This window comes from Pagrus major, chromosome 1 (genome assembly GCF_040436345.1).
Source record: "Pagrus major chromosome 1, Pma_NU_1.0".
Lineage (NCBI taxonomy): Eukaryota > Metazoa > Chordata > Actinopteri > Spariformes > Sparidae > Pagrus > Pagrus major.
The window spans coordinates 31,615,632-31,631,847 of NC_133215.1; the positions used below are offsets into that span (position 1 = coordinate 31,615,632).

Below are 16,216 nucleotides of genomic sequence, written 5' to 3' on the forward strand. Positions count from 1 at the left end.
AACAACAATAAAGCAAATCACATTTACAGTCACTTTATTACACTATCGATTTATCATGGTGGTCCCATTTTACGGTGTTCATTGCAACAGAAGTAATTTTTCTCAGCTTATAATGATACTTCAATTAAAGTGGGCTAAAAACACCTCAAAATGCTTAAGTAAAGTAGCTGCTTGACCCTACAGTGACTCACTGCAGAATGCACTGAGATAAACACATAAGGTTGGAATTCTTTTATTCATCAGAAATGTTTACAAGTCAAACACATCTGTAGCAAAGATACAGTGAAAGCTGAAATGCAGATAAATCCTGTCGCATTCATGTTCAACTCAGTCGGAATTTGTCTACTCACATCCATGCTGAATATCTTCATAAAATAAGCCTATATCTAATCAGAAAAAACATAATTGTGACTTGAGGCAGTGGTTTCCACATTAACTCTATATAATGTATGTATTTATTTACACAAGAACATGATACTGTGGGTCATATCTTTTACTGTCAGGGATCAGTTGCTGTTTATGTGTGGCTTTTCAAGATGCTGTATGTTGTTTTGACCACCATTGTAGGCCTCAGTGAGCTGGTGGAGGTCCTTCACCAGGCCTGCAAACTGCTCCTCCTGTTAAAACATAAAACACACCTATGAATATGTTTCCATTGACTCACTCATGTATGCAATTTAACTGCTGTACTCTGTCAGTGACGGGGTTTCTACCACAACACCTCTACAGTAAATATCCTCAAAAAGATGCATTGCATCTAAACTGATAACAAATACATGAACATAGACATGAGTAAAGTCCAAAATTAGAATTAGTTCATCATCTATTCAATCACAGTTCAAGTCTCAAATAATTTGATTTATATTTCAGGACCCTAGATTAGCATCACATTAGGTGTCTTAAATGGCTTTTGCAGCATGATCCAAGTTTGTGGATCCAAAATGTGTAATATTTGTCTATTTCATTATCTTCCATATTCTCCCCACTAAAACTGTTTGTGCGTCGGATACAAGTATAGTGCAAATATTTGGCTTCAGAACCCTTGTGTTTGTTTGAAGACAATTAAATTATTTTCAATTTGTAGCTGCTAAAATGACTAATAGATAAAGTTAGCCAGTGTATAGTAATGAACCACACAGGATAGGCTACAGTGTTTGATGGTCAATTTTGACTGACATGTGGTTGACTTGATAAAAAAGTGAATTGTGAGTTGAACAATTTTTTTAAGAAAGCTCGGTAACTGGCTTTCTCTGTCTGTCTTACCAGGACATTCATTCGTTCGGCTGCTGCAATGGCAACACTTAGCTTCCTCTCATCGTCCTCCCTCTCCTCCTCAATCACACCCAGCCTGTGACAAACACATAGAAGAGAAACTTACTTAGAAAAGGACAGCACACCTTAGTGACAAATGATATGGAAACATAAAATAATTGACTGATAATTAGTAATAACCATCAAAACACAGCCCTCCCTACTGCCTGTCTGCACCGAATCCAAACCAACCATCAACAGCTTCATTAATCTTTATGAGATGAATGAAAGTTATAAAATGTAGACTCGACAGAGTATGAAGACACATATGCATAAAAAACACATAAGAATGCATGTAAAATAAATATATTTCCTTTAAAAACTGGATATAATTGTGAACAAATGAAGCATGAACATTTACTATCTCACCTGAAGGTGGCACTGGCGAGCTGCTCCTCTCGGACAGCCAGCAGTTGCTGGAGCTCATTCACCTCAGCCTGCAGCATTGCATTCTGGTCCTGGCTTTGGATGATGAAGTCTTCCAGACGCTTTGCCATGTCCAGCTCACACTCTGTCACCCTCTCTATTCCCAGACGAAGCTCTGACAGCTCTTGGGCATGCTGGTATGTAAATTAAAAATGGACATTTAATGAAACAATACTGAAGGCATACACTATACAGACAGAATTATGTCACTTTAGAGAGAAGAAGTTTTGACATACTCTGTCCAGTACGCTTAACTGCTCATTCTCAGTCTTCATCTCACTTGACTCCCTGTTCTGGTTGACTTTGATCCAGGGAACTGGTGCAGGTGTACGTTTGATACTGGCTCTCTGTAACAAGAAGAAAGATTGTTTACATGATTCTTTCTAATTAACCACACCAGTCATACTGTCACAAATATAAATGAATAATACTATTGCTAAAAAAGACAAATGATAAAATGCAATGTGCATGGGACGAACACATGATCTGATGAGCCCAGAAGCCAAAATAGCAGAGCTAGAGTCACAGTTCCTCTTTTACTCACAGTTTCTGGTGATGAGATATGTGGCTGGTTGGGCTCCATCTCTTGTTCGGGGTCAGCTGTAGGCAGAGCTTCAGAACTTGTCTGCCTCTTCATGGTATGTTTTGCATGACCAGGACGTCTGTGTGGAGCACTCTGAGTTCTGGTTACTGGCCTCCTCTCTCTCTCTCTTACACTCCTCCGAGTCCTGACATCCCTGTTAAATAAATTAATTAATTTAGTGCCATACATCAAATGATGACATTTGGAAAATCTGAAAATCATTTTAGTAAGTTATATAATCCCATATCTGTACTGTACACTATGTGAATTTATGTATTTGGAACTAAATAAAGGCTACCTGCCAGTCAGTGTTGTCTACTGATAATACTAACCACAGACTTGTTGCAGTAAAATATAGTGAAACTTCTTTTGCACATGGTGCATATAATATCCTAAATGCTTAAAGTTTCTTCAGGAGAATCCTATGATAATTGTTTAGGATTTAAATTTTTTTTTTTTATTTAATAATCAGATTTTATTTTATTTTCTGCATTTACAACAATGCTAACAATGCTCAACTAAGCATACATCATCAAGTAGTGGTCTGAAATGAATAAGCCAAATTCAAATAAAGTAGAATATGAAAAGAAAAGAATAAAACAGGTGAAATAAAAAATTTAAAAAATTTAAAAAAATTATAATAAAAAAATTATAATAAAAAAATTAAAATAAAGAAAATAATAATAATAATAATAAGTGTCCTTGTACCTGTTAGGGAATCACCGGTCCACTCAATCTGTTACTTTCTAAGCCAGTGTTGCCCCTCTGGATAATTTCACTTAGATCCTTAGGCAGGTAATCCATTAGAGGCTGCCACATGTCCTTAAAAGTGTCATCATTTCCTTTTAATTTGGCACTTAGTCTTTCCATAGGAAAAACTCTAAAAATGTCTTTGTACCACTGAGTTACAGTGGGCGGTTTTTCATTAATCCAATTAAATAATATACATTTTCTGGCCAAAAATAAGAGTTTATTGAGTAATTTTGATCTTTTCACATCCATAACTCTATTCAGAGGTGGCAGCCCCAATAGAAATTGGCCTGGATCTTTACAAATGCGGTGTTTAAATATTGCTGACACTTCCTTAGATACACATGACCAGAACTTTGATATTTTTGGACAGCTCCAGAAGCAGTGTATATATGTCCCACTTGTTGACTTACATTTAAGGCATAATGGTGATCTATTAGGGTCAATTTTGTTCATAACATGAGGTGTCCTGTGTTGTCTATGAAGTATTCTATATTGTATTTCTTTAAATTTATTGCTAAGAAACAGAGAGTGAGTAGGATTTAAATTTTTAATTTTATGTTAATCATTTGTACTATTGCCGAAGTGATTGTTGTACTGGTCTCTCTTAAGAGGCCCATGTTTTTCCTCATGTCTGTATGTTGATTGGTTTGTCAGCAGGATTACAGAAAAACTGCCAAAGGGATTTCCATGAAACTTGGAAAGAGGATGGGTCTCGGCCTAGAATAGACCCCATTAACTTTTGGTGCGTATCCAGATAAAGGTACAGATCCAGGAATTTGCTCTTACTTTCTTTAACATTGATTTTTTTTTTCTTCATTTATGTTGATTCTTCTCAGGGAATAATGCGTGGATCTTGATGAAAAAAAGCCGGTGTATTTAGGTGGCTGGTATCTATCTGGGTGCTGTTTGATGCAGATCCTGGATCTTGTGAGCTTAAATTGTGGTTAAGCAGTTATGGGTGGTTTAAAATTTAGAGTGATGCGGGGCAATTTAGTTTGATATCAGATTAGGCTTAATTGAATTAAACTGTTGGGCCTTGGCTGAGTCAGCACTCTATTGAATGCTATGCTAGTTACCATTTCATCTACTTCTAACCTCTGTGTAAAGAACGTGGCTGTGAACACATGTGACTGGATAGGGTAAACAGCTCAGACAACCAGAGTGAGCTTTGAATAGAACAGTTACACCTTGACATTGAGAAGGACCAATTAAGGTTCGGCATTTGATTAGGATGTCTCCCTGACACTACCTGTGGAGGTATCTGAGCAGGTCCAATTGTGGGGAGACAGAGGAACCTTTTGGAAGGATTACATATGCCATCTGGCTTGGGAGTACCAAATGATCTGGGGTACATAGCTGGAGATCTAGCATCTAAGGAAGTCTGGCCTACCTGCATGGTAGCCACCACGAGCCATACTGGATAAGTGGCAGAAATTGAATGTATGACAAGGTGGATTATTGGTACAAAAAATTAAGGGGCAATCTGACATGTTACAGACATGAAATCATACCCATCTCGTAGGCCCTTGGAGTCCACAGGAAGCTGCTGAAGGGATGATTGGTGAGGACTGTATTTGCCCAAGTCTTTAGGAGGAATGTACACTGGCCTGGCTTGTCCCATTTCACTGCAAGAAAGCACTTGCTTAAGTCTTTGAACAGTGGAGGTGGCCTAAGACATTACTTATCACCCACCTACAATGCAGTACTTAGTTCCCTCCCCAGACAGCTTAACAACCATTCACACCTGGGCTCACCTAGCCTTAGCAACCCACATGAAGGCCAGTTGGGTCAACGACCCACAAGTGGCCCTAACGACTCTGAAACTCAGAGCTCACATGTGTCCTTAACGACTCTGTAAGGACACTCCCACACAGAGTTTAAAAGTCTGCAACTCCCCTCCAGTTAGTTAGAACTGAAGAAGCCTCTTGGATGAGAGGTGAAACGTCTTCAAGAAACTGAAACAAGTCCAGTTGCCTACGATACAGCACCTACATTTACCATGACCTGGATGACTGAGAACCTTCAACAACATGTTGCTTAAGTAACACGTAAAAGCATCATGTTCAAATTCGTAGTGCATCAAAAGTTGCTGACAAGCCAAACAAGATACAGGTCTAAAACATACCTGCTAACTAGGATTCGAGGTGCTTCAGGGCCCAGGGAGTCTGTTATCTGGTTCAGAATTGAAGGCAGAGGGTGCAGCTTGTCAATTGTGTCCTGAGGAAGAAACAAGCTGCATGTTAGCTCCCATTAAGTACACTCTTTAAGGATGCCATTAGTATCTTGATACCTTGTATGGATAAGGAAAAAGTCATTTAGGGAAGCTGTACATGCAAACCTGAGTCAGAATCTAATGCAAACGTATAATTCCATTACTTTCTGAAACTGCCAATTCATTCATTCACACAAAGGGATTGGTCAGGTGTGTGGATGTGAGAGAGTAAACAGGGGTTGAACTCTCTAGGTCTCTTTCTTTGCTCACTACACAACAACATTTTTTGATGGACAGAATGTCTGAAAATGTGAGCCGTTATTTAAAGATTGTTGCGTATTGCCTCGATCTATGATGGCTGCCTTTTCACCCCACCATTCAGAACAGCTACAAACTCTTTTGCCTTGTGACATGCTCAGTCAAAATGTTATACGAAGTATTTCCTTTCTAGCACATTCAGGCCCAATAGAGTAAAGCTAGCAGCCACACCGAAAATGGTCAAGGTTGCAATATTTCCTGTCTATCTGACTCTCCAAACTGACCCATGTGTATGGAAAACTATATGCTTAACTGTCCCCTGGTCCAATCATGCACAAACTTCAAGTACAAGTACACACAAATGATAATGCGTTGAGGGTTACACAAACCTTTACAACTAACTACTAAACTGGACTTGTTGGTATTGTCCTACCTGATCCTTCTGATAGATGATGTCTACCAGCAGGCCATGCAGCACAGCCAAGCGCAGAGGCAGGTCCACATAACCATCGAAGGAAGTCATTGGGATTTCGGTGTCTGAATTGGACACTGTTTGTAGAAAGCCTCTCATTCCATCCCAGTGCTGCTGCAGGAATTCGTTCATAAAGAGCATGTACTCCTCCTTCTCTCCAAACCTGAATCCGAACAAAAAATGTAATTTACTTAACTTACCTCAAGTAAATTAAGAAAATGTCTATACATTTCTAGAATACTTGTTTTTCAGCTTGTCAAAATATGTTTTTCTCAGCTATAAATGCACCAAAGTGATGTGTTCAATCTTGTCTAAACAGATAAGACGATACTCACTGGGTGAAGTTGGCCAGATTCTGGATAACTTTAGCAGTTAAGGTGAGGGTACGCAGGGTGTTTGGCTCTGGATAAGGCTGTGTCAGGCCAAAAAGAGAAGGACTGAGAATAGCAGGACATAAGAAGCGAAGGAAGAGGGAAGCAGAGATGAGACGCTGGCCAATCTCTGGTTTGCCCTGGTCTTCACACAGCTCCACCCAGCTAGAGAAAATCTTGTTCAACTCTTCAGGAAAGGATCTGAAGGTGAGAAACATGCCAAGCATCAGACCTGTGAATTTGACTTTTTCATCAGCTAACCTAAACATTTCATATTTGTCATTTATATATTTGTCTATGATGACCTCGCTTCTCTCACCCATGGATCTTAATAATCTTTTGCACCACCTCCTCACAAGCTTCCATCAAGTGTTTTTGGTTGTTTGACAGTTCAGATGCAGGGCATTTACGAGGGTCAACCTCACAGTTCTCAACCGAGGCGTAAAGACGAGTGATAAAGTCCCCTGCAGTGAAAAAGAAAGTACAGTAAAAACAAAGCAAAAACCAATACCATTCACAAGAAGCCACTTCTGATTTACCCTACCCAGTGTGTCAATGAGGTACTTCTGGCCAACCAGCTTCATATACTCATCAATGGCTTTAGTCGCCAGTGTGTTCTCTCTGAAGATCAGTGCCTCCCTCTCTCCAAGACGCTCCACTTCTGCACCGCCCAAGTCAATCAGGAACTCCTGAAGCAGACACATTTAATTAAAAAAACACGTGGTTATTCTTTTTTTGTTTTATTTTTAAAATTAAATTACATTTGACTTGTGTTTTCCCATTGTGGGATTTCCAAACTATGCATTTTCTTTCAGACTGAATCTCCACCTTGGCTTTGCCGATGCTCTGTAGTACATGGACTAGAGCTCCTGCCAGCTCTTCCTTTCCCTTGACATTCAGAATTGGCTCCAGGCTTGTGCACATTTCCACATAGTCCACCGTAACATACTCTGCAAACTCTTTGTACTTCTCCATGGGCAGCACTTGCAAATTCTGGAAACGGGCCTTGATGCGGAGAGAAGCCTGCAGCCCCAGGAGTTCTTTGTTCCCTGCTGTGCCCGAAGCCTTGAATGGAGTGATGGGATACCACTTCTCCTGATAGGTCCTCCCTCTGATCTCATCTAAAGGTATGGCCACGCTGCCCAGTGGGTGCAGACTGGACTCATCCCGGGAGTGACGCTTTTTCTTGGGATCTTCTTCCCGGAAGATGTGCAGGGTGATTTGGGAGATGCACGGCAGGTTGTCCAGCTCAAAGAATTCACCCCAGAATAACTGACACCCTCCAGCTACACCTCCGCTTGCCACTAGGCCTCCTGAAGATCCAGTAGAGCTGTCCCCTGCCAGGCTGGATCGGTTCGACGGCTTGCCGACAACTCGGCTGCTGGTCCGGGCAAAGAGGGTCCCATCCAGGTGTACCTCGCAGTAATAACGCCGTTTAGGTGGCAGATCCTTAGCTTCATTTACCCACAGACTCAGGGAGTTCTCTGTGCGCTCGATGTTATCCTGTGAACAATAATGTATTTAGCTCTTTTTATTAGCAATTTGATTTTGCATAACACATCTTTTAGCACAGATAGCTAATGGCTTACCTTATTGGGCTGGGCAGCCCGTCTCAGGTCTTCAATCCAACGGTCACGTTCTGCAGCTGAGGAGCAGCCAAAGCAGTGGGTGTTCTCAGAGTTTATCACCTATAAGTACATTGAAACAAACAGAATCCTGTAAGCCTTACTAGGGAATTTCCTTATCTTGACACAGTGGAAGCCAGTGTATGATACTCCTTGAGAAACCTAAGGGAGCACAAGTCAAAGTGTACCTCAAAGCAGTACTTCTCCCCCAAAATGGAGCTGTGGACTGGCCTGATGACAGTGCTCGTGTCAGCACTCAGATCCAGACTGCCCACTGGACTGACTGGAATTGACACAGACTCCCGCGAACCATAGTGCCTTAGAAATAAACACAGTAGAAATGTCAGCCAAAAGGGAATTGATAAAAGTATTAAGTGTCAAATACCATGATTTGTCAAGGGTAATAAAATTTACTTAAACTTTTTACAACTCACTGTCACACCCATGGGACACTAGCACTATGTAGAACTTCAGAGCGTTGGTAATATTAAAAGTTACATTATATACACACACCTGATATACGGTCATGGTCAAAAGTTTACATATACTTGCACAGCTCTCATTTTTATGTGATGAATGAGTGGAACACAAACTACTTTGTCACAAAAACATTCATGAAATTTGGTTCATTCAGGAAGGCCATTCCAACACCTCAATTCTAGCCTGATTCAGCCATCCTTTTGATGTATGTTTGGGATCATTGTCCTGTTGGAACACCCAACTGCACACAAGACCCAATCTTCTGCTGATGATTTTAGGTTTTCCTGAAGAATTTGGAGATAATTCTCCTTCATTATTCCATTTACTTTCTTTAGAGCAGCAGATCCACTGGCAGCAAAACAGCCCCAAAGCATAATACTACCAGCACCACGTTTGACAATGGCTATGGTGTTCTTGGATTTAAAGGCCTCACCTTCTCACATATAAACATATTGCTGCTCATTGTGGCCAAACAACTCAATCTTTGTTTCATCTGATCACAGAGTTTTCCTCCAGAAGGTTTTTTCTTTCTCTATGTGATCAGCAGCAAACTTCAGTCGAGCTATAAGGTGTTGTGTTCTTTCTTGCACAGCAGCCTCTCAGCCCATGTTAATACAAAATGCTTGACTGTGGACTTTCAGCAGCTTCTAATTCATTGCAGGCTTGCTTTTTGGTGGTTTTTGGTTGACTCTTGACCATCCTAACCAGTTTTCTCTCAGCAGCAGGTGATAGTTTCGTTTTTTTTCCTGACTGTAGTGACACAACTGTGCCATGCACTTTATACTTACAAACAGTTGTTTGCACAGTTGATCTTGGGACCTGTAACTGCTTTGAAATGGCTGAAGTGACTTTCCTGACTTGTTCAAATCAATAATGTGCTCTTTCAGATCAATGCTGAGCTCCTTAGACTTTTCTATCATAGTGTTTGTGGCTGAGTCTAATGTGTGTATCAAACAAGCCCCATTAAAATGGGCCCAGAAAAGTCACCAGCTGTTATCAATCAGAATCACTCAGAAGAAGTTAAGAGGCCATGCTACAAAGAACATTTGATTGACACAACTTTCCATAATCACCTAAATTGATCGTTCAAGTTACTGTATGTATATTTTTGAGCAGGCAGATTTGGTCACATTTTCAGAAGACCTATAATAAATTCAGAATTCAGAAAAAATGAGCGCAGTAGAAATCATTGGAACTGAAATCTGTTCTTTACAAGTGTATGTAAACTTGACCACAGCTGTATGTATTGATCGATTAGAATCACTTCTTTCCTGTCATTGTGGTAAGTCCAAAATGGAACACCATGTTAAGATCACATGTACCCCCTTTCAACCAAAGTGAACCAAGTGCTGGTTCTGGGCTGGTGCTAGTGGTGGTTCAGAGTTGGTTGAACCTGCGAACCTCTTAAGAACCGGTTTTCTTTTCCACGGGCATGAGAGCCACAGGAGAGTCACACCATTCAATCACTGTATACGTCTGCTGTTGTTTGGTATTGTGCGTTTTCAATGTGTGTTGTCGTTTGTACTGTCTTTGTAAACTGTCTGTTGTATGTACTGTCTGTCTGATGGGTACGGTGCTGTGGAAAGGAATTATCTCTTGGGATAATAAAGTCCAAGTCTAAATCTCCAATTTCCCATTATTGCTATGAACAACTATGGCGGACTACATTGATTGTAGTTGGTCCTTGGTCATGATAACCCTGTCCCAGCCCCTGACGGAAGTGGTTCATTCAGCACTGTGTTGGTGCCGCTCTGGAACTAGCTTTACGCCAAGAGCCAGTTCTTTGGCTGTCCAAACACAAAGAACTGGTTCCAGGGTTGGCACTGGCTCCAAACCAGCACCTGAACCGCTTTGGTTGAAAAGGGGTAATTGATTGTCATTATATTTGTGCAGACATTCATGGTCTTGGGAGGATGTAGCCTACTGACTCTGGTGAGCTCCGTGAGTTTTACTCACGTGCCACCATGAAGTTAATATTTATGCAGTTTTTTGTGACATGTCTTAGCAACTACTGGATGAATAGTCATAAAATTCAGAACAGATATCCAGGGTTCCCAGATGATTAAGCTGACAATCTTTAGCCTATGATGAAGTTTACCTGCTTCCTTTGCTTAGTCCTGGATTCATTTGGGTGTTGCTGTTCCTCTTAGCCTTGCCCTCGAAACGTCGTTTGATCAGTCCCTAAGAGTGAAGAAGGCAAGCATGGTGTATGAGAGCAATTATGTGTTAAATAAACAGGAAATCCAGGGCAAGCAGAATGATTATTATCTCTGGTGTGTGAAATACTCACCCTCACACCGCCATCTTGGTTCTTTGGTCGAAGCCCACCTGGCGGGCCCATGTGGTCAGGGCTGCATTCTAATTATCAGGAAAAAAATGAATTCTGTAATATTGATAATGAACCAAAAATGTCATTTTTATGTCAGTGTTTTCCAATATTCCAACTCATGTCTTTTACATGTAGGGTTTGTCGTCGATACTTTGTATGTTCCTATTATATTTTTCTGAGTAATCCAGCCATCAAATATCCAAACCTATTTTTTATCACAGCTCCACAACCATTGCCAGCACACATTTCTGCACTTCCACAGAAGACAGAGTAAACCCTTAAAACATTAGTCAAGGCTGTAAGATGTGCAAATACTTCAAGATTAAGTCATACAGGATGTGGTATTTAGCTGGAACTGCAGCTATCTGAATAAAGTATACAACTTGTGTAAACTTCACCAGCAAAAATTCTATCATTAAAACCCATTTCAAAGTTTGTTAAGTTGTTAAGTCAAAACAATTACATTCAGCCATGATTTCCCATGAGTGGTCTCTTAAGAATCACTTTTTTTAAAGCCTTCAGTTTGAAGGGAAAGATATCTTTAAAATCAGACAGTGAATGTAGAAGATTACAGCGTAGAGTACTGTCAGACAGATTTTCGCTTGTTTGCTTACCCAAAGTCCCACCACAAACAATCCAGCGTCTAAATCCCATCATTTAGCCCAGAGGTGTTCCACAGTCTTGTTAATTCGATCTCTGCCCCTTTAAGTTAAATTATGCCCTCCTCTCTTCATTAACATATGTTGTTGGTGACAAGTTCAATCCAGCATAAGTCACTTCCACAGTGTAGTTGCAGAGCTCTTCTATGCAAAACACCAGAGTTGAATGGAAGCAGATACTGACTAAGCCTTCTCTGTCTCTCTCTCTGAGCATTTATTGGACTGCTAGAACACCCAGGCGCGATGTTATCTTCCCCAAAAACTTAGAGGAAGCAATTTGACAGTCACTCGCACGCATAAACATTCAGCTATTTCCTCTGTGGCTGCCTGCGGAATCATACTTAGTGTTGTAATGATGTCAGTCGTTGTTGCACTTTCCATACATGCCCAAACTCCTGATGGTCTTCACTGAATTTAAAATACATATTTTTTTCTTTATTTTGCCTAATTTACATGTATGGGTGTGTGGGTGATGTATTAACCTGTGTCGATATCTACAAGGTTCTGCATGCTGAGGTTGGACAGGCAACTGCTGACACGGTTTCGGGTCCACATCATTGGCTGAGAAAGACACATGCACATGCACACACACACACACGCACGTACACACACACACACACACACACACACATACACACTGAAGTCTTTAAACTGTTTGTGTCATTGAGTTATATTTTTCACATGCTCTTTCGGTTAAACATGTCAGTTGGTGATGGGTGTGTATGTGTGTGTTGGTACCTCTTCCTCTGGAGAAATGAGAATTTGTCCATCTTCAAGCATGCAGTTGCTAATGTCCCATAAGGGGACCTCCTGAGGCGGGGCCCATGGGAGTCTTTGGAGGGTAATGCTGGCGTGTGCAGGTGATGGTGTTTCACCCCCCTCTGCCACACAAACACACAGATATGATTACTGCACAGCTTACAGAGAACTGACACTGTTGCAAGAGCTATATCCACACCATATAATCACACTGTAGATACAGTTGTCAAAATAAATGATATAATTTCCCTAACGCTGGAGAACTGACTCTATATAATTATGGCATGATGGCATTTATCTTACACAGCACTTGGCCACTCCTATTTGCGGAGTTGCCAGAGCTTCTGATGCTATCGTTCTCTTTTTATGACACACCAGGAGTAGCTGCGCACATCCTGTGGGTACTCTGTTGCTTTAAAAAAAAAAAAAAAGTTTTATGTACATGTCCTTCAACATGTATTTTCATGGTTCTTTAGGTTTTCTTCTTTTTCATAAGCTTTAATGACATGATGGTTGACATATTTTGCTAAATAACAATAATTTAAAGATTGACATTAATTAAATAACAGTTAAGTAACTGCAAATAGCAATGAAATGTAAGTTATGATCAATATAGGAGAGATGTAGGAAAGATAGATAGACAATGAAATATTGCAACAATAAAAGTAAAGTCAAATAAAATAAATAAAACCAATAAAATCTCATGCACAGATGATTGTTGTCTGTGTTGCTAATGTTTCTCTCAGTTAAGTGGTCAGGTAGTCTGCCATAGTAAACTGTCAGCTGAGGCCCAAACATTCACTTAGTATTTCTGTAAACTTTTCAAATTCTCTTCCCGTAGTTGCCACCATGTTGGCCTAGTTTCAACAGACTTTAGTACCAGCTGGCTGTAGGGACTTTTGACCAATCTTTTATGGGTACTTAAAAGTAAAGAATATTGACCTAATTGAGTCCTGAAATAATGTTTGTGTTTCTTTAAACACTCTTGAACTCTGTGTGAAGGGTTTTTACTTTGATTTTTTGTGTCTCTTGTTAATAAGGAGCCACACATCTCTGTATCATACAGAGCAGTTCCTTCTCGGCAGAGCGGAAGTTTCCCAGGGGAGTGGTTTGTAAATCGAGATATGCTGATTTGTTGTTCTTCAGTTTCAGCTACATTTCATTTCTTGGTAACTTCTCTTCAGTTTTGACCTTTTTTAGAAAGTGATGGTTTTGGTCTTTTTAATGTGAATCATCAGAGTCTGATCGATAAAGAAGGTCTCAGGGTTTTTTTCAGTGGAAGAGAAAATGACCAGATCATCTGCATTTAACAGACACTTAATTTCTGTGTCTAAAGAAGTGAGACAAGTAGATGTTGGTGCTGTCCAGTAATAGTTTGAATAGGGTGGGGTTACAGCCCTGCTTAAAGGGTAACTCCACCATTTTTACACATGAAAGTGTGTTTACAGGTCTTGGGGAGTACTACTACATATTTGGAAAAGTAGTATAGAGTAGTATAAATATATTGTCTTTATTTTGATGATTACAGTTTACAGTTTTGAATATTAAGAGTACATATTAGTGTGTTAGGGTGAAAACTGTATTATATATGTTGAAGTCTGTGTATCTTTAGTTAAGAATGCTAGTAAGTGGCTTCTTGAAGTTATCAGTGAAGCAGATCTGTTGTCATGCTCAGATTTGAACATTTGATTTGCGTTTAAATATTAAAGATGAGGTTTTAGTGCAGTCATTAAGTTTACATTTATGGGTGTTTATGTCAATATTGGCTTAAAAAAGAGGGGAACTGTTACCTATATCTGGCCTTCTGCTCTGTCCAAAACCTTGTGGGGTGAGGGGTGTATATTAAGAGGCTAGAGCCACACTAGCATTTTCTGTGAGGCTGGGCTAAATGATGACGACAGCATGCAAACATGCTTACTATGTCAATGTTAACATGCTGACATATTGCAGGTGTCATTTTTACCATTATCCCCATTTCAGTTTATTACGTGTGATCACAACTTCACTCAACTTACAGAGAAAACCCAAAATAGAAAAATTAGAAACCAGCATATTCTGTTGTTCAAGATGCCATCACAATTACAAAAGTTGTTTTTCATGCTCTAATTCAATGATAGGTCAAGCCAGTGATGTCTGGGAATTCTTTATATTTCTTTCAAGATCTTTATATTCTGCTCTTTTGCTTGAAATTTTTTTAAATAATGATTTTCAAATTAAATGTTCCATTATCTCCAGTTTGAATTTGAAGTAAAGTAAATAAGTTTCCCCAAATTTAACCCCAATAATCTTATCTGATTGCAACTAGATTTGTAAATGTTATTCTATTCTTTATTCTTTTAACTTTGATACAGTACCTTACCTTGTTATTTCTTTAAGTTCATCTTTAAGGTCATCTTATTGTTAAGTTTGCCAGCTTTTGTTGCGTAGTGTTTTATTTATTTTATCTTCTGAGTTTGTTTATGGCACTAGATATTTACCACGTGTCACTGTAAAGGAAGTCACACATAACCCACCTACTGTAGTCACTGAATGATCTTATATACAGTAAATGTAAAACTGCACTTTTAATAATTCCTTCCTAGTTTTTGATTCTTTTGCTTGTTTGGAGTAACTAAATTGCTTTTACTTTTTTAAGGAAATCATGCTTGAACCACCTGGGGTAACCGTATAGCTACGTGAAAGCAAAATGTTGTTTACTTCATTTTATTTGTTGTTCAAAATATCAAGATTTGTCATCTCAACTACTGTGCTAATCTCAAACATGAACTTAAAGGACTGAGTGACAAGGTTAATAAAATTTGAGTATATGTATACTTTGAAATAACTTGGCATTACCTGGCAGTAAGTTGGGAGTGCTGCTCCGAGTCTGCAGCTTGGGCCTTTTGAGCTTCTGGGACACAGTCCGCAGGTACTTTTTTAAGAGTGCCCCTCCGCCTGCTCTCTGTGAAGGGTCGGTGGAGGAGACCCCTGAGGCCTCTGCAGCAGCTGATGATGAGGCTGCTTGAGCTGAATTGGCAGAGTTGGAGGAGGGAGTCAGGGCTGCAAACAGTGACCCAGGAGGCTCGGACAGGGCCCTTCTGAAGGGGTTCTTTCTGGTTCCACTGGCGCCTTTATCCGACTTAGCTCCCTCTCCACCTTTCCCACTGGATGAATTCTTGTCTCCATTGTCCTCGCTCAGGGCCTTACGCCAGTTTTGCATTTTGCTCCATTTGTTGGTGGAGGCCTTCTGAATCCTATCCATTGTAGATGTGGAAGGAGCTGCTCCTCCTTCTCCTTCTTCTTTCACCTCATCGAGCGTTGCCTTGGAACCGGTGTGCCACTTGTATGTGTTGAGGGGGTCGGTAGTCTCAGATGTTGGACCTTGAGGAGGCTCCACAGAAGATTCTTTTTCCTTCTCTGGTGATTCCTGCTCCTTTGGTGGTTGTTGAGCTGGAGGCTCTAAATCTTTCTCCTCGGTGCCCATATCAGTTTTTTTTTTGTGTGCAAGACTCAAGACTCCAAGTTTTGTCTCTCGACTCAAGGATGCATAAGACAAAATTCAAATACCTTCATAGGAGACCTCGCCTGCTTTTCTTCTGATTCTATCTTGAAGGTTGCTGAGGATGACAAATGAGTCTTTGCCTTCACTGGTTCTATTTCACTGCTTCTCTCGTTTCCTGTCTTGCAAAACGTCATCCGGCAAACAGCACTCGACTGGCTGCTCTGAATGTGGTTGCTTTGCTGCACCTACCAGCTCCTCTCACTCACAATGGCACAGAGAAGTTCTCTTACCAACAGAAATGTCACAATTTTTTCTGTTCTTTATGTTTTCACTTAATACTTCCCTTCTTCCTCACTTCCTGTTCTGCTTTATCGCTAAGGTTTTTCTCCAAATTAATCCGTGATTCACCTTGGATGACCTGACCCAGGATGTCTTAAAGAAATCAGACTTATTCTGGCATAGAACCCAAACACAACGCCACGTACACACGTTTGTCT

The 16,216-nt window shown here is 40.2% G+C and overlaps 1 protein-coding gene across 2 annotated transcripts; it reads right to left on the reverse strand.

Annotated features, from left to right (window-relative positions):
• Positions 1–216: 216 nt before the first annotated feature.
• rasal3 (RAS protein activator like 3) lies at positions 217–15,844 on the reverse strand. Of its 2 annotated transcripts, XM_073478073.1 has the most exons (19): positions 15,074–15,844; positions 12,218–12,360; positions 11,962–12,040; positions 10,782–10,849; positions 10,590–10,672; positions 8,200–8,329; positions 7,976–8,074; positions 7,215–7,889; positions 6,931–7,075; positions 6,706–6,850; positions 6,351–6,587; positions 5,977–6,178; positions 5,199–5,290; positions 4,585–4,698; positions 2,282–2,474; positions 1,974–2,084; positions 1,681–1,871; positions 1,264–1,348; positions 217–617 (listed from the first exon to the last, which is right to left on the reverse strand). In XM_073478073.1, the coding sequence occupies exons 1-19, from the start codon at positions 15,699–15,701 to the stop codon at positions 507–509; spliced, it is 3,531 nt and encodes a 1,176-aa protein (XP_073334174.1). In that variant the 5' UTR covers positions 15,702–15,844; the 3' UTR covers positions 217–506. The 2 variants fall into 2 exon arrangements, with proteins under 2 accessions (XP_073334174.1, XP_073334182.1); XM_073478081.1 differs by lacking the exons at positions 11,962–12,040; positions 12,218–12,360; positions 15,074–15,844 and adding an exon at positions 11,435–11,703.
• Between the last annotated feature and the right edge of the window lie 372 nt (positions 15,845–16,216).